Source organism: Centropristis striata, chromosome 15, assembly GCF_030273125.1.
Source record: "Centropristis striata isolate RG_2023a ecotype Rhode Island chromosome 15, C.striata_1.0, whole genome shotgun sequence".
Classification (NCBI taxonomy): Eukaryota; Metazoa; Chordata; class Actinopteri; order Perciformes; family Serranidae; genus Centropristis; species Centropristis striata.
This window is the reverse complement of record NC_081531.1, coordinates 24,808,868-24,835,188: the sequence shown is the minus strand read 5'-3', so window position 1 is coordinate 24,835,188 and position 26,321 is coordinate 24,808,868. Positions and strand designations below refer to the sequence as shown.

Here is a 26,321-nt window from a genome sequence, read left to right as displayed (position 1 = left end):
AAAAAAAAAAGACACAAAATGACAGAAAAAACAAATAAAAATGACTTAAAAAAGACACAAAATGACAGAAAAAAAAAAGAAATTACTTCAAAAAGACACAGAATGACTGAAAAAACACTCAATTGCTTAAAAAAAGACACAAAATGACAAAAGAAGACGCAAAATGACCAAAAAAGCCACAAAATTATTTCAAAAAGACACAAAATTACCCCAAAAAGACACAGAATTACAAAAAAGATACAAAATTATTAAAAAGACAAAATTACCAAAAAAGATACAAAATTATCACAGATTGGACACAGAATGACCAAAAAAGACACAAAATTATTAGATGTCACATCACAGATCTTTGACATTTAGGGGTAGAATTTTTTTTCCAAAAACATCATAAATGTGTTCTATGTGGTTCACTTGGTCTGTGGTATATCCCCCATCATTTTCCTTTAAAGATATATAGGTTTGGGTTCTTGTGGGTTAAATGACTGGTTGAAAATGAGTGGACGGATATGTATGTGTGTGTGTATAAATATACACTACACGCAGGCTCTGAGCCGGGTGGTGAAGATGTAATGAGTGTTCGTGTGCACCTGAAAATGCTTTTAAAAAGGCTCATTCTAAAGTGAGCATTGCATCCACTTATGATTAAGATGAATTCAAACCTACCAATAAACACTTGATATATATAGAAATGTGACAATGCAGCAGCTTCCACAATTTACGAAAAATTGCAGCTACTTTAATCTTAATATAATCATTAGCAGCCGTAAATTAGCATCCCTATTTCTAGACAAACAAGAGCACGTTCAGCAAAAGCAGAAAACAAGGGGATCTTCAAAGCACTGCCTGTGGAGTCACTGGAGAGGCTCCAACACTGACTGGTGCATATGTTAAGACTCTAGCACAACCTCTATACATGTAAATGATTTCAGTGATTACACTAAAAATAAAAGATACATTTCTTGGAAGAGATTCAGAAATTCATCCCTCTCTGCAGCGATCCTGTGCAAGGCAGCAGCCTGCTGTGGCTCCTTTGATCATTGTGGGCATATTTGATTAGAATGAGGGAGCTCCAAAGAGCGACCTGGATAAACATTTAAAATTCAACAAATTAGTTAATTAGCTAAACAGACAGAGCAACAGTGACTGTATAGGGGAAGAGTTTTAGTCTTATGATATATACTAGGGCTGGGCGATATGGACCAAAAGTCATATCCCGATCTACGATATATATCCTGATATTTTTTTTTGCAAAGTGAGAGCAAATGTTCAGTTAAAGCCGAATATGACATGTCAGAAGTACTTCTATTGAAACCATTCATTTAAGTCAGTAGTTCTCAACCTTTTTGAGTCAGGACCCCCAATTTAACATCCATGTTGTCCACGACCCCCGCTCACTGAACAGAATCTCACACGCACAGTTCAGATCACCCAAAAAAGAAACAAAATGACCAAAAAAGGAAACAAAATGACAAAAAAGACACAAAATGACCAAAAAAAGACACAAAATGACCCAAAAAAGAAACAAAATTACCAAAAAAGACACAAAATGACTAAAGAAAAAAACACAAAACTACCAAAAAAAGGAAACAAAATGACCAAAAAAGTCACAAAATGACAAAAAAAACATTAAATGACCAAAAAGGCTAAAGCACATTAACACATGAACACTTTAACACAGTGGAGACAGAGCTGATTTCCAAAATGATTTGGCGACCCACAGAAATCATCTCGCGACCCCAATTGGGGTCCCGACCCCAAGGTTGAGAACAGCTGATTTAAGTGACATAATTACTGTATAACTGTATATTTTTTTAAATCAAAGCTTCATAAAGTGCACATTGAAATAAAAAAAATTATCTTAAATATAGCCTATAGCCTATGAAATAAAATAGGACAATGTTTTTCTGAAATAAATGTATTTATATGAGAAAAAGAATAATGAACATTACAAAATAACTCAAGATGACAAACCCTAGCAAAGGCAGAATCTATATATAAAGAAAGACTCTTTTTTTAAACTATATCGATAAAGGCGATATGGTCTTATTCCATATCACATTTAAAAATATATTGCTATGTCTTTTATATCGATATATCACCCAGCCCTACTATATACAGTAAGGTTCACTCGATCTCCCTTCATTTCATACTTCCAATTGGTAGTCTAGTGTTTTTTGTTTGTTTTTAAAGCAAGGCCATGATTGTCCCTAAAGCTTACCACATGTGTTCATCATCTTTATTGTGGTCATGGTGATGAAGCTCACTTTTCCTTAACAGAGAGTTAATTTTACCCAAAAAAAAATGAACTCTTCATATAGACTCACACAAAAATAATAGCTCTCAATAATCACTTACAAAGGGATGTGCAGTGTCCGGCTGTGTTCTGAACATGTCTGTGCATCACCCTTTAGGCACAAAGCTCAGAATAAATCATACACAGCCAAACAGTCATCTAAAGAAGATAGGGGAGCCTGTAAGAACAAGCTAGTGGGGGCCAAGTCAGAATACCATTACTGCAAAAATACCCTGAAATATTGTCATAAACTTTTAGGAACATTCCCCATTTTCACATTAACACACACACACACACACACACATACAGCCAACTCTCCATTACATCATTGGTAGCAGTTTGCTTTGCCCTTTTCAAATCACAATTGTTATTGTTATTTTTTTGAGTAATATGCCAACCTCTTCTATGAAAGAATTCAAAATTCCTTCAACCACTGGTAAATATGAATATGGCAACTTGATTATGATTATTGACTTAATTATTAATTAGCATAAAGTAACTTTATAAGACTGATTTATGTGAATTGAATCTTTTCTCTGTTTTACAGAGTGGTGCTCCATTTCGAGCTGACTTGAGTAAATCTTGTCAACCCAAAAAACATTAATAAATGGAAACGGACACTAAAGAGGACTAAGTAATGAAAGAAACTATCTTGGACATGTGAACTCGAACAGTGTATGATAATCTCATGGCCTCCAGCACTCCACAATCTGCAATGCTAAGATATATATCATCATAATTCATCTTTGTGGTAAATATATTAACTTCCACTGCTCACTTTTCAGGCAAAGTGCACAACTGTTAATTTCTGCAAATGACAAGAAGTCCAGGCATGGCACACGCACACAAACACACACACACACACACACACACACTTTACTACCACCTGTGAGGCTCTGACCCCAAACTGCTCCAGTGCAGCTGCTCAAACCTCCTAATAAGTGAGCAGAATGAAATAATGAAAAAAAAAAAACTGTTGAAAAGCCATGAAACTATTACTATTATTTGCGTGTGTCTAGGAGTGTTTCACTCGCCGAAACGCCCCTAATTTGAATACAAGCGGGGCCGGCTATTGTCGGGACTTTTTTAGTCCCTGTAGAAGAGCAGGGTCTTTTTTCTCCCCTGAAAACAGCCTGGTTACTGATTGGATAGTTCGCTAAGCGGTATGTGACGTAGTACACCACAACAACACAAGCCATTGTAAAAGCCGGCGAAGCAGTGTTCCCAACTTAGCGACTTTGTTGCTAAATTTAGCGACTTTTCAGACCCCCTAGCGAGTACTTTTCAAGAAAGCGACTGGAGACAAATCCAGCGACTCCTTCTTACTTTTGTTAAGAAGAGCCGCCATTAGGGGCAGTTAGCTACAGTTAGCTCTGTAGCAGTACAGTGTGTATGTGCTGCTGCTACAGGAGGTGTTCACTCAGCGATCTCTGTTTGTTTACAACAAGCACCAGACACTTATCGATGTCGTTAATTCACAATCACTATGTTTATGATCAGCAGAGACTCTGTGCATAATTAGCCATGCTGCTTTCAGCTGCTGACGTTGTGCACAGTTAGCGACGGTGAAAACCATACGTCACCTCCAGAGTCTCTAAATCCCTCTGGGGGCTAACTTATAGTGGAGACACACGGGGTGAGCGGACTTTAGAGAGGGTGTGGCCTGAGCCACTTTTCCCCCTAGTCGAAACACAGCTTTTGTTTGTGTGTGTGTGTGTGTGTGTGTGTGTGTGTGTGTGTGTGTGTGTGCGTGTGTGTGTGTGTTCCCATTAGAGAAAAAAAAGGGGAAAGGACTGGCTGGACTGCTGCCAGTTCCGACTACGAAGAAGCATTTGCATAACAGCAGTGTGTAAAAAGCGTCTCAATGTACAATGAAGCCCTGGTAAGCACTGCTTGCTTTCTGTTTCACAATGCATAAAATATTTAACAGTTTATATTTAATTAAAAAGAAAGAACCATGCTCAAACGTAGTCATCAAAATATGCTTGGGTTGTAAAATAGGTAGGCGCTGGCCTATTTCCTGCTGGTGCATAATGCCTTCAATATAGATTCATTAGTAAGCTGATTGATAAATGAGGCCCATTATTGCGACGATTCCCTTAAGATAATACACATGCATGCACTCCCCAGCAGGTCCTGAAGAAAACCATGCAGAGCACCAACCTGCAGGTGTGTGTGTGTGTGTGTGTGTGTGTGAGAGAGAGAGAGAGAGAGAGAGAGAGAGAGAGAGAGAGAGAGAGAGAGAAGAGGTACTCCCTACTGAACAGGTGGGTGCTACAGAGGAGTGTGCCAACACTGCAGAGGCTGCAGGAAGGTGATCTGTGAAGCAGTGCATGGGGCGACAGAAAGCAATGACACCTTTTTCTCTTTTCTTTACCTGCAGTGCCTGTAGGAAGTATGTATTGGTATATACACGGGCCGGGACTTAAATGCGTTAATTAAGATTAATTAATTACACAAAAATTAAGGTGTTAAAAAAATTTACGTATTTTAATCGCGCTTATTTTTGCACCGCAGAACGTTTCTCACTGGATGAGTTTCAGGCGGACCGATTATACTGGAGCACCAACGAACGGATGGAAGCGTCAATAAGAGCATGGTTGTGTGCAAGCTATGCAACAAGGAATTCGCATATCTACCTACCTATAGGCTACCTGAATTTCTGGATTTTGCACTGGTCTGTTGGACTTGAACAAAATTAAACAATATTTTTGTTGCTTAAGCTTATGTATTCAGTCATTATTCAATGGTATAATAAAATCCATGTGAAAAAAATTACTTGTCACTGTTCTCAGGTCAAATATTTATATGCGATTAAAATGCGATTAATTTCGATTAATTAATTACAAAGCCTCTAATTAATTAGATTTTTTTTTTTTAATTGAGTCCCGGCCCTAGTATATATATATATATATATATCCTTTATTTAACCAGGTAAAAGTCTTGTTGAGATTTAAAAAAATAAATTTTCCAAGAGAGACCTGGCCAAGAAAGCAGCATAAAAAGTGACAAGTTACAACAGTTAAACACAGTTAACTAAATACAAATAAATACAAATACAGATACAACCATCACAACAACACTGAAGGAGCCTCAGTAGAGTCGTATAAGGAGCAGTCACACCGACCAAGGCAAGAGATTTCTTCGTCGTTTAGAATCGATTTAAACTCACCGATTGTGATCAACTCAGACATTTTCAATTCCTTTTGCAGATTGTTCCATGATAAAGGGGCGTAACTAAAAGCTTTCTTACCTAATTCAGTTCTCATTCTTGGCTCCAGCATCTGTACAATGATTTGTGAGCGTAGACCATGTTTAGTTTTGTTTCGACACATGTATGCACACAGGTAAGAGGGAAGCAGCCCAAGAATACATTTATAGATAAAAACTAACCAATGAGAGCCTGTGAACATACAAAGACGGCATTTCAGCCGTGGCATACAGAGTACAATGATGTGTAAAATTTCCCAAACCTGTAATGAAACGCAGAGCACAATGATAAACACAGTCCAACTTCTTAAGGCACTGATTAGTTGCATTCATGAAAAGCAGATCGCCGTAATCCAGTAAAGGCAAAAAAGTTGCAGAATATATAATATTTCCTTGTCAGATAGTAGAAGCAAGATTTGTTTCTGAAAAATAATCCTGATTTTAGTTTCAGTTTCGTCACAAGGCTTCCAATATGGGGTTTAAAAGACAGCTTCTGGCCAATAGTGACCCTTTGTGTGTGGGAGATTTAGTAGGTTTTCCAATTCTGGCCAAATGAGGTTGTGTGTGAAAGTGGGATGTACAATGAGGTGTAATACTATTGTGTAGTGTTAATATACAAAGTGTATATTGGGTCATACATGGATGTATATTGAGATATAAAGAGACACAAATAGTTATTTTAAGAAAAAGAAACTCAATCATTCAACATGGTTAGACATTAGAGCTGGGAATCCCCAGAGGCCACACGATACAATTTTATCCTAATACTTGAGTCACGATACGATATTATTTTAAGCATATTGCGATATGGTAGTATTCCGATACAATATTGTGATTTAACTGTTTAACTGCATTTTGTGTCAACAAAAAAACGAAAACAGCAGAAATACTGGCGGCCTGCCAGTGCTAAATATCGATACTTGGCGGCCATGAATCCATATAATATCGCCACGCAAAATATTGCGATACTATGCTGTATCGATTTTTCCTCCCCACCTCTATTAGACATGTATACAGTCACAGATATAGGAGGGAATAAGTTTACATGCAGCACAAACACATGGATGTGAAAAATGTGAGTAAGGGTTATTAGATGTGTTGTGGAATGTGTAGATTGATCGATAACTATTGTGCTTCATATATTGTGGCTTTTAGCAGAACACCGCAGGGAGTTGAACTCCATTCCACTGATGCAAAAGTACCACTACCAAGTGAATAAAGCTAAATCTTTGCTTAGCATGCTAATCGTGAATAACAGAATTTGCACATTACATGCAGACCACTAAAATGTCTGCAACTCCATAAAACACTTACTTTTCATAAGGTACGCACACCATCCAGCACATACACATCGAACATTGATATTCACTTGAAACTATTCGAATATTATTGGAAAATCGAATCTTGTAGCACACTTTAAAACTCCTAAAGATATGTAGGCTAAATAGACGTCTAGATGAGATGAGTCAGGGTGTAAATCCAGAGTGAATTGTGTTACTGACCAGGTGTAGGCCTATCACACAATGGGGCGGAGCTCCCCTAAAAGGCATCCGATCGGAAACAGTGCAATACCGCAACACGTCTTACATAAATAATAGCCAAAGTTTTCACCACACACTAAAGTGGTCCTGAGGAGAACCAACACTCGGACGTGAGAAGAGTCTCACACACACCACCAGGTAGCTCCTTTGTGAGTCTGTTATTTTTTCTGTTGGTCCCGGTTAACTATTCAGTTGAAATGATTGTGAGCAAGGCCTCCTGTAGTATTTTGTACAGGTCCATTTCATATTTTGTCTGTATAGATCTGTGTTGGCAGAAGTGTGTGCAGAAGTGTGTGGACCACATGGCCTCCCAGCCATGAAGACAGAAACCTCAAATGCAGCTTTCAAAAGACACTTAAAAACTGGTTAGTCATATTAAATTTTCATATTGTTGGCTGTCATGGTGCTGTTGAATGTCAAGAAAGCTTGTTGCACAAAAGCGTAAGTGTTGACTGTTGACCACAATACTGCTGAAATGAATTAAAATGTTTCATTTCGACATGTTTCCATTGTTCCCATTATCTTTTTTGGCTGAAAAAAAGCAAAAGCGTGATTATTCCTCTTGGGTTTATTACATAATTACGTGCAGTATCACTTGTTTGTATTACTGGGACAAAAGCCTAACTACTAATGTTTTTTACTCTTCCTGTAAGTCGCTTTGGATAAAAGCGTCTGCTAAATGACTAAATGTAAATGTAAATGTAAATGTCCAAAACATTCACATCATAGACACTACCAATAACTATTCCTGTCCCACATTAACTACAAAATCACATTGACCAAACACAGTCAGCCACATACTAGGTTTTGATCTCTTCTTATTGATCATTTTTAAATACAAACACACACACACACACACACACACACACACACACACATACAGCCAACTCTCCATTACATCATTGGTAGCAGTTTGCTTTGCCCTTTTCAACTCACAATTGTTATTGTTATTTTTTTCTGAGTAATATGCCAACCTCTTCTATGAACAAATTCAAAATTCCTTCAACCACTGCTAAATAGATGGAAGCACTAAACACTGTGTAGCGATTGTAAACCTAAAGTATTATTCTTGCAATTTGCAGGTAAGCTGGTGATGTGATAAGATAGTGTGTGAGCAATGTTGACACTGTAACCCACTGTAAATATTGTTAGTTCTGGTAGTTTTATTAGACTGTAAAGATAAGTATGTAATGCTAGCCCATTAGTGGCTACCGAGAGGCCTTGGACCGCCATTGTCAGAACCGTGACAATGAGCCCTCGTCCGAGGGAGCCCGGGGTAATCGCATTAATATAGTAGAATGTAAAGTATTGTTAAGAACAAAATGGTGTTATACCAAGTAAACACATGACAGAATTAGACATACTGTATGTAGAAATGAGGAACTATCTATTATGTTCTATGGTTGTGAATTTCAGTTGTGGTAAATAGAGCATGTTAAGATAATGAGAATCACTGTGTACTAGATGGAAGCACAAAACACTGTGTGGCCATTGTAAACCTAAAGTATTATTCTTGCAATATGCAGAACAACCTAAATTAAATGTGTAGCACCAGATTGAGCCTGTGTGACGTCATTCTGCGCCCTGCTACATATACAACTGAAAGGGTATATGAAAAATGATAAAATAAAGAAGATAAGTGTTGTACTGCTGGCGAAAAACAAACATTGCCCGACTGTGCTCTTTCATAAAGTTGTTTCACTTGCACAATTATGGAGGACTTTTATCGTAAAGAGTTTATAGGAAATTAAATGTGTTAGTTACCCAATTAGCAGAGCCTACTAATAGGAGGAAGAATACAAGAAGAAACAGCCACAGTAAGATGTCTGATGAAGTGCTGCAGACCACAGAATTATTCAGAAATTAAATTAATTTATCCATTGTTTTACAGCTGCTCCTCTGACCATGAGTCAGCTAAAGACACACCTCTAAGCAGGTAACCCTATTGTTATGGAGACGTGAGACCTACATTTGATAAATTGTCTGGATTGTGCCCACACCCTGCCCACACATAACTGAGATCCGGTACATACTTGACAGTTAATGTGTCCCTGTGGGATCAGATGACAAAAGTCACATTGAAAAGAACAATATAACCAGGGCCAATGTCACACTGACAGACCCTCAGTGGAACCCGACCCACCAGCAGCACGCTCAATCCAGATGAACTTACTAAAAGAACACACACAGTTGCAAACACATATATAAAAAATAATAGTAAGCAGTTTTACCACAAGAAATCCAAGACAAATTTGTGGATCCATTTATACATGTGGAATCGGATTTGCACCAAGTTATTATGGTAAACAAAAACTAATGAAATTACGAAAACTAACGAAATAACAAAAACTAGAATTGAAAAAACATTTTTGCAAACTGAAATAAAAATAAAAAAGAGAGTTTTTTAAAAAAAACGATAACTCACTGAAACTGTATTGTGTTGTTACAAAACTAACTAAAACTAATGAAAATTTTAGTGAAAATGTCCTTCGTTTTCGTCTTTTCAACTTTTTTCATACATGAACCTTTTTGGTTGATATGAAATCTATTTCATCTATCTGGTTTTATGACTTAATAAACTTATTGGGGCTGAGATAGATCAGACAAAGAAAATAAAGACAACATTTATTGTGACTTTTTGGATTTCGCACCCAACAAATACCCCATTACAAAAAAGCTAAAACTAACACTAAAACTAAGCATTTTCCAAAACATAAAAACTAATATAAGCTAGCAAACTCACTCAAAAAACGTATTAAAGCTAAATGAATTTGAAAAAAATAAATCACAACAAAATTAAAACTAATATCTGTAATGCCTAATGCATCTCTTCACTGAAGTCTGTGTGTGTGTGTGTGTGTGTGTGTGTGTGTGTGTGTGTGTGTGTGTGTGTGTGTGTGTCTTTGCTCTGTCTAGACATGGTGGTAGTAGGGGAGCCTTCAGTCATCTGGCTTGTTTACTACTTCTCTGTTCCCTCTTGTTTGACAAACATTGTTCAGGCAGCATACATTGGTAGCTATTGCATAAAAGCCAAAACACCTCAGAGGAAGGTCTTTGTTGGGATAATAGGGGCTAACATTTCTGCTGTAACAATAACTTGAGGCCAGTAGTACACATAAAACTGTTGAATGCAGTACAGTGCATCCTGACAGAAGATGTAAACATCAGCAGAACAGCATGCAGTATGCAGTGCCCACTAACATAAAGCTCTTAGAGAGAGTTTTCAAGTGATGCTCAAAAGTGAAATGTAATTATCTCGAGACAATTTATCATCATTATCATTTATTAATTCATTAGTTTTTCCAATTTTGCTTGTTACAGTTCAAGGTCACTGGTAGAGATGTTCCGATACAATTTTTTCCAACCTGGTCTCACAGGAATCCGTGAAATAGCCACGGATTTGCTTTACTCAAAATCCGTGGCTATTCCATGGATATTTTTTCCTATTGGTTTGTGTCCAAGTCACGTGACTTTCAAAGTTCTGGCAGTCAGAACAAAAAACATGGCAGACAGTTCTCTCATTTTTAGTGAAAAAAATCTATATTTTGACTTAGTTTCTGCATAAAAATGGATTTTGATTACATTTCTAGTGAGAAATATATGTTTTATTTTCTAAATATTCACTCAGTGAATGTACATAATCACTTTGTGGCGAAGATCTCGCCAGAAAAAGACGATCTGCTGTGTTTTATTTTGAAATCTCCCTGATCCTCTGTGCATTTAACAGATCAAGCCATCGCCCATTACATGCCTTGTGTCTGAGGTTGATTTGCTGATCAACATATTATTCTGTTGCAGCGGGAGACACTAACGTTGACAAAGTGACGACGTACGATCAGATTTGTCCGCTGTTTTATTTTGTAATCTACCGGATGTGTGGTGCGATCTCATTGAGTCACGCTCCACTGTAAATGCCGCTGGTAGTGGAAAAAAATCAATATTTTGACTGCATAAAAAAAAGTTTAAAAAAAGAAACCTGATCCCATCCCAGGCCTGTGTTATAGAAGTGTTACAACACCTGGAAAATGTAATCCTTTACTTGAGTAGTAAACTAAATGTAGTAAATGGTGAATAAGCAACAACACACACTCTCTGTTTCACAGTCAATTAACATTTTTGTTGAAAATGTTAATTCAATTAAGAATGTTCTCTTCTTTCTACAGTCATGTGAAAGGGATCATCTTCAAGTTTGACAAACATTTCCCAAGATAAAAATGACAACTGTCCGACAAATAAAAACATTTTCAGTGATTACATGAAAAGCTGAAAATGACTACAGTATATCTTAGATCTCAGTTTTGCAACACCTTGTTTTCCTAGGTTTTTTCTGAAACGCTGTGAGTGACTTGACACACACTTATTGGTCATATTCTTCTCCTCTTTGTTTCACATTTACAGCCAATGAAAACCAGCTTGTGAGCTCTCTTTTCTGGACTGTTTTTACTCCACTGTGCTGTCAAATTTAAGGAGAGCTACCCAATTAGTCTCTAGCCACTGGTATGTCAGTTCTATCAGTGCAGCCAGAATTACTGTTGACATGTTGGAGAGTGCTCCTGAAACACACGCCTCATCCAGCACATCAACGGATAAGCCCTTGTGTGCCTTTAGGGGGAATTTAATCCTTTCTCAGTGTATCTGTTGCCCTCTCCACACTGATTCCACACATTCCTCTCCATGACTAAGGCTATCGGCACAATAAAGTACAAATGGTTATGGTTGTGTGATCGCTGTCAGGTAATTTTTTTCTTCTTCCCTGTCCAAGAAGAAAATAACTGAGACATCTGGTGTAGGAAGATAACCTGAAATTTAATTGTTCAATGGTGTGAATGCGATAAGGCAACAAGAAACAGATCATGCTGAGAGATGTTTATTACTATATCCATATGTAACAGTCAGTGACAAGATGTCAACTGATGAGAATCAAAGCTTATTTCAAAGGCCTTTCTTCCTTCCTGCAGCAAATATCCAAAAGGATTAGGACATTAAAGGTGACCAGCTTGGAAAAGCTGCTGCTGAGAGTTTCCAAAGTCAAAAGGATTTTGCAGCATATTGAAGTTACAGTTTATGAGTCACTCATAACATGAGACACATTTTTTTTCATATGTAAATACTAGGGCCGGGACTTAAATGCGTTAATTAAGATTAATTAATTACACAAAAATGAACGCGTAAAAAAATTGACGCATTTTAATCACACCTATTTTTGCACCGTGGAACGTTTCTCACTGGATGAGTTTCAGGCGGACCGATTATACTGGAGCACCAACTAGCGTTCATGAGTTCAGACAACAACAAACCACAGTGAACATGAAGGAAGAAGCTGATGAGACGCTTTGGTTGGCCCCGTGGATGATGGGACATTTTGTTACAAAAAACCAACAGATGGAAGCGTCGATAAGAGCATGGTTGTGTTACTATGCAACAAGGAATTCACATATCACCGCAGCACATCCAGCCTCAAGTATCACCTCAATGCAAAACATATAGCAGCTAGCGTCTAAATATGCTATTGCTACACTTGATGGCAAAAATTGCACTGGTCTGTTGGACTTGAACAAAAATTAACAATATTTTTGTTGCTTAAGCTTATGTATTCAGTCATTATTCAATGGTATACTAAAAGTCCATGTGAAAAAAATGAATCTAATTAATTACAGGCTTTGTAATTAATTAATCGAAATTAATCACATTTTAATCGCATATAAATATGCTCCAATTCAACTGTTTCACTTTGTCTGTAGATTTTCAACAGATTATCAATAGAGTATATGTGAATTTCTACTGTGTTATTTCTCACAAATTTTTAACAGTATATACTGAACAAATATTTACTAAACCATTGCATTACATGAGTGCAATATTGCCTCGTAGTGCATTGCTTTTCCCTTTTCCCCCCAAATTTCAACCACAAATATGAAAATATTAATGTAAGTATCACTTGCAAAACCAGTTAGCATCTGTAGATTTTCATTAGGACAACCCAAGTGAAGTGAAAACAGTCTAAACATTCAGCTGCATATATATTGCTATGGAAGTTGATCATGTGTTTGTATCTATATTTTGAACACTTATATAGCATAGGTTGAGTGAGTAATTCAAGTTCAGCTAAATTATTCTGAGAATATGGATATGTTCATGAACTGTTAAATATGCAAATACTTTATTTAGTTGATAATGTGTTCAGAAAAAGCTGTTGAAATATAAAGGCTTACCATTATGATATATTTGTGTGTGTGTGTGTGTGTGTAACATAATTGTGTTCTGAGTGAATATATAAGCCTAATGTGGAGTAATATTCCCTCATTCTTCAACATCTAGGTTTCTATAACATATATGATATATCACATCCTTAACCTAAAACAATATATTTTACTCTCCTTCAGCTCTTGTAAATTGCATGTATTTTCCTGAATTATCATGATACACAAAGCCAAGGTAGGTATCACAGCAGGAACTGAAGCATTTAGTGTTTTTAATTGTAAACCTTTCACTGCAGTTAGGCTGTCAGCCTACAGGAGCACCACAGTTGAAAGGCTAAGAATAGACATGAGAAAGTCATCTGGTGACAAAACAACCAGCAAAAAGGAAGGAAACACACCTGCATTACCATCTAACACTTTTGAAAAATCTTCGAGGAAAACCTTTGACTAAAAATAGAAGCAAACTGCATTACATCTAATTAGTTTTTCTGTCGAAAACCTAATTGACACACCACCCATGGTATTGTGAGCGGGACGCTGTAGTTTTAAACTAGCATTATCTTAGCATTAGAAACAGTAGGAAGTGGAACAATATGCAGCTTTAAGAAGCTTTCTACTTTCAGAGTTCACTATAAACAGCAATCTTAATGTCACCAACCACAGAAACACACAGACCTCCTGAATAATTGAATGATATATTAATATGTGGTATATTCTGTTATGGCTGTCCAGGAGGACTTAACTCTATGGAGTCTTATAGGGCTATTATGTCCATTTTTGAATCAGTTTCATGTCTTTTTTGATCATTTGTGTCTTTTTTTGTGTCTTTATTTTGTTATTTTGTCTTTTTTGGTCACTTTGTGTATTTTTTGGTAATTTTGTGTCTTTTTTTAGTCATTTTGTGTCTTATTCTGGGTTTCTTTGGTCATTTTGTGTCTTTTTTTGGTCATTTTGTGTCTTTTTTGGTCATTTTGTGTCTATTTTGCCATTTTGTGCCTTTTTGAGTCTGTTTTAGTCAGTTTGTGTCTTTTTTTAGTCCTTTAGTCCAACATAAAATGTAATTTTGATTTTTTTTTTCTGTCAAAACACTATCATGCTCAATAGGAATAATTTTAAATATTGCAAATGTGAACAAAGGTTGCAAATATAACATATAAGAGTGTTACCTCCAGTTCTATCATTTTATACTAAATATATTTGAGCTTGTCTCCAGTTTTACTTGGTATATCATCATCAAACTGAAACTGGCCTCATGGAGTTTACAGCCAGAACTTTAGAGGTAAATTTACAGTAGGGCTCCACGCTGCTTTGTTTTCTAGTCTGAATGTGAGTCATGATTTGGAGCTTTTGGAGACTCCAGAGAGTTAATATCAGACAAACGATTCACAGAAGACATTGTTTTCCTCCTTCTGCTAACAGATTGCACTCAAAGAGGGAATGCAAGAGTGAGGGTCAGGAGAGTATGACAGGAGAAAAAAGCTTTGGTTTCTTTTAGTAAAATTGCTTCATAAGCAAAGCAGTCCCCTAACCTCAGTTGAATGCTTCACTTGATATCCTGAGCAAACAGCGATCAATTCACTCTGTTGCTTTTCATTTCCAGAGAAAATATTGCTTCATTCCAAACACGTTCCAGCCAACGTATTAATGCCAAGGTCCTTCCTTTATACCACTTACAAATCAAAAAAGTTGAAAGGAAATTGTACAAAAAAGTAGTAGTAGTTTCATTGCTATACTTTGCAACTAAATAAATGTGATTATTATATAAAGAGTCACTTATAAGAACACATTTTTACTACAATTATCAGGTCTTTGGGTTTTTATTGCTTAGACTTTGTGTATCCTTTCCTTAATGTATAAATCTGTACTCTTTCTTGACTCAGCTGCTTCAATTTTAGCCATTTCTGTGATAGTCTGTCAGAGTTATAGTTGAGGTTTATTAGGATTTTTGTATCCAAACTCTCAGAAGCCAAAGAGTTAATGTGAATAATGCAAATTGTGATTTGTTTTTTACCTTTGCACTGAAGTTGTGACTCTACCAAATCTTCTCATCTCTAAAACTAAGCCCTTCTTTTTTTTGTTAACATTTATTCAGCAATGGTCTGCTAACATTAATCTATACCTAAAGGTCAATTGAGGAAAATGGTTCAATTCAATAAAGGTAAAGTCTGATCATGCAGTAAACACATCCAAAAATCCAAAGAATCCATACTGAATTTTAAGAAAGCCATTGTGAACAGAACATTTAAGTTGCTTCAAAAATTTTGGCCTGTAGTGTATAATGAAATAATGAAAAATTGTGGCCACCTCCAGCATTTAAGTTGCCCATCCTTGAGTTAGAAGGTTACTTCAGACAACACTACAGCAAGTTTGCACAATATATTTAAGAAGCTCTCCTTTGCTGTTGAGACCTGTATGGACACAACTCTGACAGCAGACTGACCCTGCAGTAGTGTTGTCAGATTGATCAGATGTTTTTTTTTTATTTCCAGTGTCAGAATCTTAAACTCTGTACCAGTCACTGCTCACAGGAAACCGGAATAAATGGCATTTATTGCACTATTGCTCCCTGTCATTTACAAAAGGCCAGATTATTGGTATCGTTGTGAACGCAGCAAAAAACTGTCTACAACACAAACAACTGTTTCACTGACAACCAAACATGAGCACAGTGCTAAATCACGGCAGCACACCCAAGGAAACGCACCCACATGCATGACTGAGCAGCCTATAAATCCTTGGGTAGGTGGAATTAATATTGCAAGACAAATATTTTCGAAGTTAAAATCAACCTCGTTTCTAGCAGAGAAAACACAGAGAACATATGGTCTCTATTACAGGAAAATGGAGTCATAAAAAAGTCTCTGTCAGCAGCCGGTTGGAGGGGTGCTCCCTGTCCTAAATCCAATCACACATTTACATTCTCAAAAGCAATTCAAGGTGTAAACTCATATATATATGTATATATGAACCTGTTCCTAAAGGAATCTGTGAAATAGCCACGGATTCGCTTAACTCAAAATCCGTGGAATAGCCACGGAATAACTCAAATTTCCGTGAAACTGACACGGATTTCGCTACAATGCAAGTTAATGACAGTCATATCCCGTGGCTATTCCATGGATATTTTTTCCTATTGGTTTCTTCCAAGTCACGTGACTTTCAAGGTCCCGGCGGTCAGAACAAAAAACATGGAGGACAGTTCTCTCATTTTTAGTGAAAAAAATCAATATTTTGACTTAGTTTCTGCATAAAAATGGATTTTGATCACATTTCTAGCGAGAAATATATGTTTTATTTTCTAAATATTCACTCAGTGAATGTACATAATCACTTTGTATGTTGGAATAGCTACGGGATATGACATGTCATTATGTCATTAACTTGAACTGTAGCGAAATCGTGTCAGTTTCACGAAAATTTGAGTGATTCCGTGGCTAAAGCCACGGATTTGCGGAACTCAAAATCCGTGGCTTTTTCACGGATTCCTGTGAGACCAGGTTGATATATATATATATATATATATATATATATATATATATATATATATAAAGATCATTCTCACTGGACTGCACTTAAAAAAAAAGTAATTGTGCACAAAAATGAGAAATGTCATTGTTGTACAAAAATAGTTGTCTCATTGTTTCAATCAGTGTATTTGTATCTTCCAAATAAACTTAAATTAGATTTTTTTAAATAAGCTATAATAAAGGTTTTGAATGCTTAAATATCATCTTTGCCTTTAAATGTGCCCCTCTGATTAAACACTGGCCCCTCCTTGGCCCCCACAGTAAAATTGGTCTAGAACCGCCACTGAATAGTATCGATTGCATAGCTGCTCCCAAAACTCCCCAGTTATGCTTTGAGCGATAAAGAGAGATAGGTTTGGTTGTTTGGATGGACGCAGTGTGGGGAGGGAGGGAGGGAGGGGTGAGGAGGATCTGAAGGAGGTGAGAGGGAAGAGAGAAGACGTTGTCACACTGATTTTTGTCAGCTGGCTGAAGAGATGGTTCAGTTAGGGAAAGTTCCCCCCTGCTGCTGTGCTCAGCTAATTAAAACTCACCCTTTACACATGCCTGAACACACACACACACACGCACACACACACATGCAGCTGCAGTGAGTTCCACAGCATCATGTCATGCGTCTGCTGTCAAAGGAGTCTTTGGTAATTTTGTTACAGCACCTTGAGATAATACTTTAAAACTCATGGTTGCATATCAAGTAGGGTTGCAGGATTATGGCCAAAATGATAATCACGATTATTTTGATCAATATTGTAATCACTATTATTCATAATGTTAGGGAAAACATCTGTATTTTTATTGCACTACTTTTAAACAAACAATAGGAACAGTTTTTAGTGTGTACACAGAGTGTCCGGTGCTTGTTGTACAGAGACAACAACAGACAAACAAACAGAGATCGCTAAGTGAACACCTCCTGCAGCAGCAGCACATACACACTGTACTGCTACAGAGCTAACTGTTAGCCTGTTAGCAATTTGCACACTTGACGCCCCTCGTTAAGAAAAGCCCCCACGGCTCGTTAAAAAAAGTAAGATGGAGTCTCCAGTAATACCAGAAAAAGTCGTTGGATCTGTCGCTAGTCGCTTTCTTGAAAAATAGTCGCTAAGAGGGTCTGAAAAGCCACAAAATATAGCAACAAAGTCACTAAATTGGCAATACTGCTTCGCCGGCTTTTACAGATGGCGTGTGTTGTTGTGGCGTTGAGTACTACGTCACATCCTGCTTTGCGTTCATCCAGGTGAGTGAATGATCACTTACACTTGAGCTATATAATAAACTGAAATAAGACATAAAACACAGGGAAACTGAGTGTGACACTAGCCTATTGAAAATCTACATACAACACTCAGGAGAAGAAGTTGGTAACATCACTTGAAAACTTGTTACAAAGACCTAGGGCTGTACAATACCTTCCTAAATAAGTAACAGTAACAGCAGAACTGAAGAACACTTCATAGTCTATACAAAATAAAATAGTGTTCTCAACCTCATGGCTACAAATGTGCCACCTAAAACAGTTGATCTTCTAAAAATAAACAGTTCAGAAAAGTCTTTAGTGTCTTAGTCTTTAATCGTGATCACGATTAAAATTTGATTAATTGTTCAGACCTAATATCAAGTGAGAATTTCTATAATACCACGATAAAAAGTCATACAAACTCGGCAGCTGAATATCTTCAAGATATCAATAATTCTTTCGATCATTTGGGTTAACGGTGAACTTGATTCTCTTGATTCTCTTGATTCTATTCGTGAATTAAACGGCACAACACAGACTACAAAAAACACAAGTTGAATCACTAAAACACTCCATAGACGTTTTGTCTTTTTATATTGACAGAAACGGTTAACACACTTGGTTTTGTATAGTATAGTCTGTCCACACTGCAAAAAAGGTGTGTCTAAAAATAAGATAAAAACACTAAATCTGAGGGAAATGATCTTGCTGCATGGACAGATAATTTACCTTGACAAGATTTCTTAGATTAAGATTGTTAAATCTATAAATAAGCATGTTGAACACTTGAAATAAGAAATTAACTCTTAAAACAAGATAAATTAAGGTTGCAAGCAGCGATAATCTGGCCCGAGCAGAGTGCACTGACAATTATTGGTTTCTTAGCAAGATAAAAAAAAACTTTAGATTTAGAAGTGTTAGATAATTTATCTTGTTTTAAGAGTTAATTTCTTATTTCAAGTGTTCAACATGCTTATTTATAGATTTAATAATCTTAATTTAATAAATATTATCAAGTGAAATTATCTGTCCATGCAGCAAGATAATTTCTCTCAGATTTAGAGTTTTTTTCTTGTTTTTAGACACACATTTTTGCAGTGCAGGACATATGCAAGATAAGACACATAACTCGTTGTTATGCTGTGTAGTTGAAACATTATAGCATCCTTACTGACTAACTTCCTTTCTTATATAATATGTATAACATACCCATGCATGGTAAACATTGAAACATTCCAAAGCAACAGCTTAATCTGCTTTTTAAATAATTATTCCAGTTGATTCCTCTTCCTAGTTATAATACGCTACTCACCAGAATAGTGAGTGAGGTCACATACATGTTATGATAAAGGAAATAAAAACCAAAACTACAAAATCATAGAATTATTCTGTAAGTTATATAGTCATTCCAGTCACTTCCACTGCATTAGAGGTTAGGCAGGATTCTCACAGATGGATGAAACAACCCTTTAATTCACTGTGAGCCTTGTCTGTGTCAGAGCTGAGCTTCTGTACACACAAACTCCAATCTCAGGGAACACCAGAGCAGAGTGGAGACAGTCATGTAAATCAGGTGAAATGAAGATTATTCCAGCTGACAACAACTTACTGTCAGTGCAAACATAAACATTTAGATATCTGAATGTGCTCTGTCCACAGCCTCTCAGCCAAGTCAAGTATAGTTTATTTGTCCCAACTTGGGCAATTTGGTTGCAGTCTAGGTGTATAAAAGACATAAACACATACATACAACAGATTACAGCCTCATTATATATATATTAGGGCCGGGACTCGATTAAAAAAAAAATCTAATTAATTAGAGGCTTTGTAATTAATCAAAATGAATCGCATTTTAATCGCATATAAATATTGGACCTGAGAACAGTGAGAAGTAATTTTTTTCACATGGATTTTTAGTATACCATTGAATAATGACTGAATACATAAGCTTAAGCAACAAAAATATTGTTTATTTTTGTTCAAGTCCAACAGAACAGTGCAATTTTTCCATTAAGTGTAGCAATAGCATATTTAGAAATATAGTACATTTCAGAAATTCAAGTAGCCTATAGGTAGGTAGACCTTCTGTAAACTAGAATACTTTGGTTTTAGGGTCATAGCTTGCACACAACCATGCTCTTATCGACGCTTCCATCCGTTGGTTTTTTGTAACTAAATGTCCCATCATCCTCGGGGCCAACCAAAGCGTCTCATCAGCTTCTTCCTTCATGTTCACTGTGGTTTGTTGTTGTCTGAACTCATGAACACTAGTTGGTGCTCCAGTATAATCAGTCCGCCTGAAACTCATCCAGTGAGAAACGTTCCGCGGTGCAAAAATAAGTGCAATTAAAATGCGTCAATTTTTTTAACAAGTTCATTTTTGTGTAATTAATTAATCTTAATTAACGTGTTAAAGTCCTGGCCCTAATATATATCTAAAAATAAAACAAAACAAAAACAATAGTGCCACAGAAGGCAATTCCAGGTAAAGTGTCAAACACATAGGTCCCCAACAACAACATCTACAACAACATCATCATCGTCAATATCAAACTCATCGGCACCATCAACATCAACATCAACATCACCATCATTGTTCAACCAGGTTAATTTCCCTAATGGAAGTGGGGATGAATGAATCGCTGCTATATTTGACAAAAAGCAGCGCACTGGTTAAAACTTGCTTAAGTTAAGCAAGTTTTTGATGGGCTGGGAATAAGAACATCTCCTGAGTAGAGTGTTCTTCATTCTTGCTATAGGTAGGCCGATATATCGAGCCGATATTTGTGTTTTTTACTTGTATCGGCATCGGCCGATACGTGCGTGCATTCACCGATCAATTATCCCATTTCATTGAGCCAACAGCAGGCAAGGCTCGGTGCAACATCTGCCATTCTCTGGTGAGCTGCTGCTGATACCAGAAAAAAGAAAAACACATCAAATATGTGGATCATCTGAGGCGCCACCACCTCCAGGCCTAGAACAACATACACATTGTTTGCTATCCAACTGTTGACATGTTTGTTTGTTTTGTTAATAAATGTTTCTTTTTTTGTTTAAATTGAGACTTGTGTAACATTTGTTATCAATGTGTCATTTTTATCATGTAAATGGAGGGAGAAAAGGCAATATCGGCTTCAAGAAAAATATCGGCAGCACATATCGGGGATCGTTTAAGACCGATGTCAATATAATCGGTATCGGCCTTAAAAAAACCTGCATCAGTCGACCAATAATTCTTTCTAATCTTTACTTAGTATTGCAATGTCAATATAATTAATATGATTTATGTATTTGACATTTAAGATTTGTTATTAAGTTTATCACATTATAAATAAATGGGTATGGAGTTGTGATAAGACGATGGATAAAAGGATCCCATCCTGAGGTGAATGGAAGTTGCACATGACATGTGACAATGCTGTGCTCTGACTAGGCAGCAAGGGAAATGCTTGCGAGCGTGCAGTAAGACTCAAGGTGAATGTGGACTGATGCAAAGAGGAGATGGCATGTGCATCAGAGAGAGAGGGGGTAGGAGTGGACGCCATTGACTCCCAAAGAACAACAAGAAATGGAGCTATCCACCTATTTGAGTCTTGTGATTGTCAAAGTCAGCTAGAAGACACAGCAGAGGCAGAAGGGGAGACAGGAAGAAAAGAGAGAAGGATGAAGGGGATAGATAGATAGATAGGAAGGAGGGCGGCTGCCAGAGCCCTGCAAGATGTCACATCCTAACCTCTGGCACTGGAGACTTCTGTCATCTCCACACTTGACAGATCCTTTGGCCTGCCGCTGGTGATCTCCTCTATATATAGAGACAAGGAGACGGATACGGCTTAACTCGTTGTTTGTGTGATCAACTCGGAGCAGTTCATGTCAGGTGATGTGGGAGATACTGGCTCCAGCTGATCTTTGAGAATATCTGGGATATTTCTCTGTACTGCGAGGGAAATCAGCCACAAAAATAAGTACGTGAAAGATAACATAAAAATGCACTATGAACCAGTAGCAGCCGGCCAATAGAGGGCGTCGCCCCAACAATCACCACACATTAGCTTGAATAAGACATTTTTCAAAAGTAAATAAAATACAACATGGTCTCACAGGAATCCGTGAAATAGCCACAGATTCGCTTAACTTAAAATGCGTGGAATAGCCACGGAATCACGCAAATTTCCGTGAAACTGACACGGATTTTGCTCCAATGCAAGTTAATGACATTCATATCACATATATAGCAGATAGCGGCTAGTGTGGTAGCTAGCATGGATTGTGTTTTACTTAAAAAAGCAAAGTATTCTAGTTTACAGAAGGTCTACCTACCAATAGGCTACCTGAATTTATGAAATGTACTATATTTCTAAATATGCTATTGCTACACTTGCACTGGTCTGTTGAACTTGAACAAAAATAAACAATATTTGTGTTGCTTAAGCTTATGTATTCAGTCATTATTCAATGGTATACTAAAAATCCATGTGAAAAAAATTACTTCTCACTGTTCTCAGCTCAAATATTTATATGCAATTAAAATTCGATTAATTTCGATTAATTAATTACAAAGCCTCTAATTAATTAGATATTTTTTTAATCGAGTCCTGGCTCTAGTAAATACACTGGTGTGATAGCTTCGTACATGTTCACTGTCTTTTTGGTATAAGGTATGTCTATTTTGGAGTTATAGCCCCCCCTGGAGAAAAACCCATCCGCCACTACTATGAACACAGTGTAGCAGCTGTGTGAAGGAGATAGGCCTATATAGAGTATATGTCCAGCCTCATTTCCTCGTCATCATCCTGGCACACAAATCCAGCAATAGTCTTTCATTCAGTATCTGACAATTCCTTTTCATCAGGAAAATTGGCTCTCCTCAGCATGAATGATGGCTGTATTGTATGATACTAGCCTAGGACACTGTATCACCTTGGTTGTCAAGGTCACAAGAATAGGCAGTTGTTGAATTATAATAGCCTGCAGCACAGCATGCCTTAGAATCTTTACACTGTTGCCAGGGTGTGAGCTGGACTTGAGTCAGCACTGCACAGAATGCAGACCCCCGTCAACCCCCCCCTCTCTCTCTCTGAGAAAACACAACTGTTTTCATTAAAAACTCAGATCTAATTGTGGCTCCATCATATTTCTTCAGCTGCATTTAATTTGTGACAAAAGCAACTGCAGAGTGAATGAGGCAGTGCCATGAGGAAGAAACTGTTTTTGCCATGGCCTGTCGAACCTCCCTCCCATAATGCAACTAATGAGAGCTGCCATCACCCCATGGACAACCGGACTAATGGTAATGTCATGGCCCTGTGCTGTTATGACGGCTGAGTGCGCCGCTAAGATGTGCTCACACGTGTCTGATGCATGCTCTAACACACACACACAGGAAGTGGAAACCAACAACAGTCACTTCTCCATGGATCAACTCATCAAGTGCCTTATTAATAAAGTAAAACGCTATGACATATGTACCAAATTGTAAATGACATTTAAAATGACAACTTTTTTCATTGCAGAAAAAATTCAACAACCAGCACAGTAAATGGTAAATAGACCTGCACCTATATAGCGCTTTTCTAGTCGATTTGCGACCACTCAAAGCACTTTACACTACAGACTGCGCTCATTCACCCGTTCACACACACATTCATACTGGTGGCAGAGGCTACCCTAAACGGTGCCACCTGCCACCATTGGGAATTCATTCACACACCGATGAACGCAGCATCGGGAGCAATTTGGGGTTCAGTATCTTGCTCAAGGATACTTCGACATGTATGCCGGTCAGGGATCGAACCACCAACCCTTCAGTTGGTGGTTCAACTCTACCAACTGAGCCACAGCCGCCGCAGTGTAAACTACTGAAAGTCACTAACAACATCATCATCATTTTGTTCAACAACTAGACTGTAGGGCTGGGCGATATGGACCAAAAGTCATATCCCGATATATTTAGGCTGAATATCGATATACGATATATATCCTGATATTTTCATCGCAAACGTTCAGTCAAAGTCAAAGCCAAATATGACAAACCAACAGTTTCAATAAAACTACTTGTGACATAAATGAACATAAATACTGTATAACAACAGAACTCCCCGTTTTTAACCAAAGCTCCACAAAGTGTCCATTTAAATAAAGTATAAATATTAAATAAAAATAGCCTATGAAATAAAATTAAAAAAATCTTTCTTTATATATAAATTTTGCCCTTATTAGGGTTTGTCCTATTTAGTTATTTTGTAATGTTCTGTATTATTTTCTCATACAAATATATTAACAAAAAGATTGACCTATTTAATTGTATAGGCTTTTTTTATTTAAGATACTTTTATTTAAATGTGCACTTTATGGAGCTTTGACTTTTTTAAAAAGCTACTCCTGTTGTTATACAGTATTTATGTTCACTTAAATAAACGGTTTCTATAAAACTACTTGTGACATGTTATATTTGGCTTTGACTGAACATTTGCTCTCACTTTGTGCTAAAAATATCAGGATATATATATCTTATATCTATATTCAGCCTAAATATGTCGGGATATGACTTTTGGTCCATATCGCCCAGCCCTATTACAACACGTACGCAACAATATATTTTTCATATGTAATTACAAAACAAAACATTGATATAGCAACAATCAGTGATGAGTGGCTGTAGTGGTGACCTTTGGATACAGCTCCTACTTTTCCTGCAACACTAAAGTAACACACTGACATCTATTATGTTACCTTCATTAAATATTAATGTGCATCATAATCACGCTGTAGTGACCTTTGTAATAGCTCATGTTTAGATTATGTTATTTTCATATTCAACATTGTCATTTGGACGTAGTCCTCAATGGCATCTTGACAATCACCTTACTGTATTGAGTGATATCAATATTTATAAATTGTATATTTATGAATATGCCAATACTGCAGCATCTCGTGCTTGACATTTTACACCTCACTATGTGAAACTGCTTTCCACAATACTAGAGATCCATTCCAAATGTACTTTGCAAACAATAATAGCGCGCGCATGCACACGCACACACACATAGGCTACACACTCACTCACTCACACACACATGCACACACACATACAAGTCATACAGTCTTTTTCAGCATGGAATCAATGATCGCAGCTGTAGCCGGACCGTGAAGGGAACTTACCTAAGAAGAGTGTGAGTGGAGGAGAAGCAGGCATCCCAGCAGAGAGGAGACGTGTCTACAGTAAGTACAGTGTGACCTGGCGGAGGACAGAAGAGTACCGCATGTCCCCAGCACGCCGCGCAGCACGCAGCGTCAGCATTCTGCCTCATCCAGGCGCAGCAGCAGCATCTTCTCTATTCCAGTGATCACAGTAAAGCTCTCCTCCAGCGTCCCCTCAGCTCAGCCTACTCCCTGATCTACACGAGTCCACAGCAGCAGCAGCCTCTGTGTGTCCGTCGTGCCCTGCAGCCCACTGCATGGAATCAAAAGAGGAGGTGCAACAAAGGTGTGCTGCAGCAGCGGGTAGAATGGGGCCCTCTACAGTTGGTATGAGTGTATACCTCTGATCCATCATACAGGACTGCGTCCCGACACACGCATCCTCCGACGGGACAACATGACATTGAAGTGCTCCTGTTTCTATCACGTTCTTATAGTACGAGGCATTCCCTACCATTATTAGCTTATATAAATACGTAGAATTAATATTTAGAGAATTCTCTTCAGTATGTAGCTATTATAGAGTACACTGTAATAAAATATTCTGTAGCCATTTCATTTTACTCATGTATGTATGTAACATTTGTTTTTTTATGTGACATTTAGGTTTTGAATTGTAGCCCAAGGATTTGTTCAATTTGTTTGGTAAATAAACTCAGGTATTTTTGTCCCGTTACCAATGGATTTTAATGTGGGTGCTTAAATGAAATATAACTGTGAACTGTGTTTTGTTTAAATTAAATTACATTTTTAGTTTTTGTTCATGAAGGTTCTATTTAATATTTCTAATAATCAGAAATTAATTGTTGTCGTTTATATTATTGTGCTTAAATAAAAACGGAATGTGTTGCAAGTGTCCCAGTTTGCCAATATATGTTGTCCCACTTTACCAATAGTGCCTGAAAATTTGGTTTTGGGTCAATGTGTTTTTGGTGAAGGTGGTCATCCAACCAGTGTTTAATGTTTGTTTGTTTTTTCTTCTACGTTGAATAGTAGAGATCTTAAGCTATTTAGAATGGCATCATATGATGGGCTAAGACATTTGGTTCATAATCAAAAATGATGTTGAAGGTAAATTTTCATAAAGTGTCCCAGTTTACCCATATTCAC

At 37.2% G+C, this 26,321-nt stretch overlaps 1 protein-coding gene across 1 annotated transcript in view; it reads right to left on the bottom strand.

The window, feature by feature from the left end:
• Window positions 1-25,415, bottom strand: part of LOC131986775 (CXADR-like membrane protein) — a 77,146-nt gene extending 51,731 nt beyond the window's left edge. The window contains exon 1 of the mRNA XM_059351881.1: window positions 25,173-25,415. Coding sequence (XP_059207864.1) covers window positions 25,173-25,206 — 34 coding nt within the window. The 5' untranslated portion in view covers window positions 25,207-25,415. The remainder of the gene's footprint in view (window positions 1-25,172) is intronic.
• Window positions 25,416-26,321: the final 906 nt, after the last annotated feature.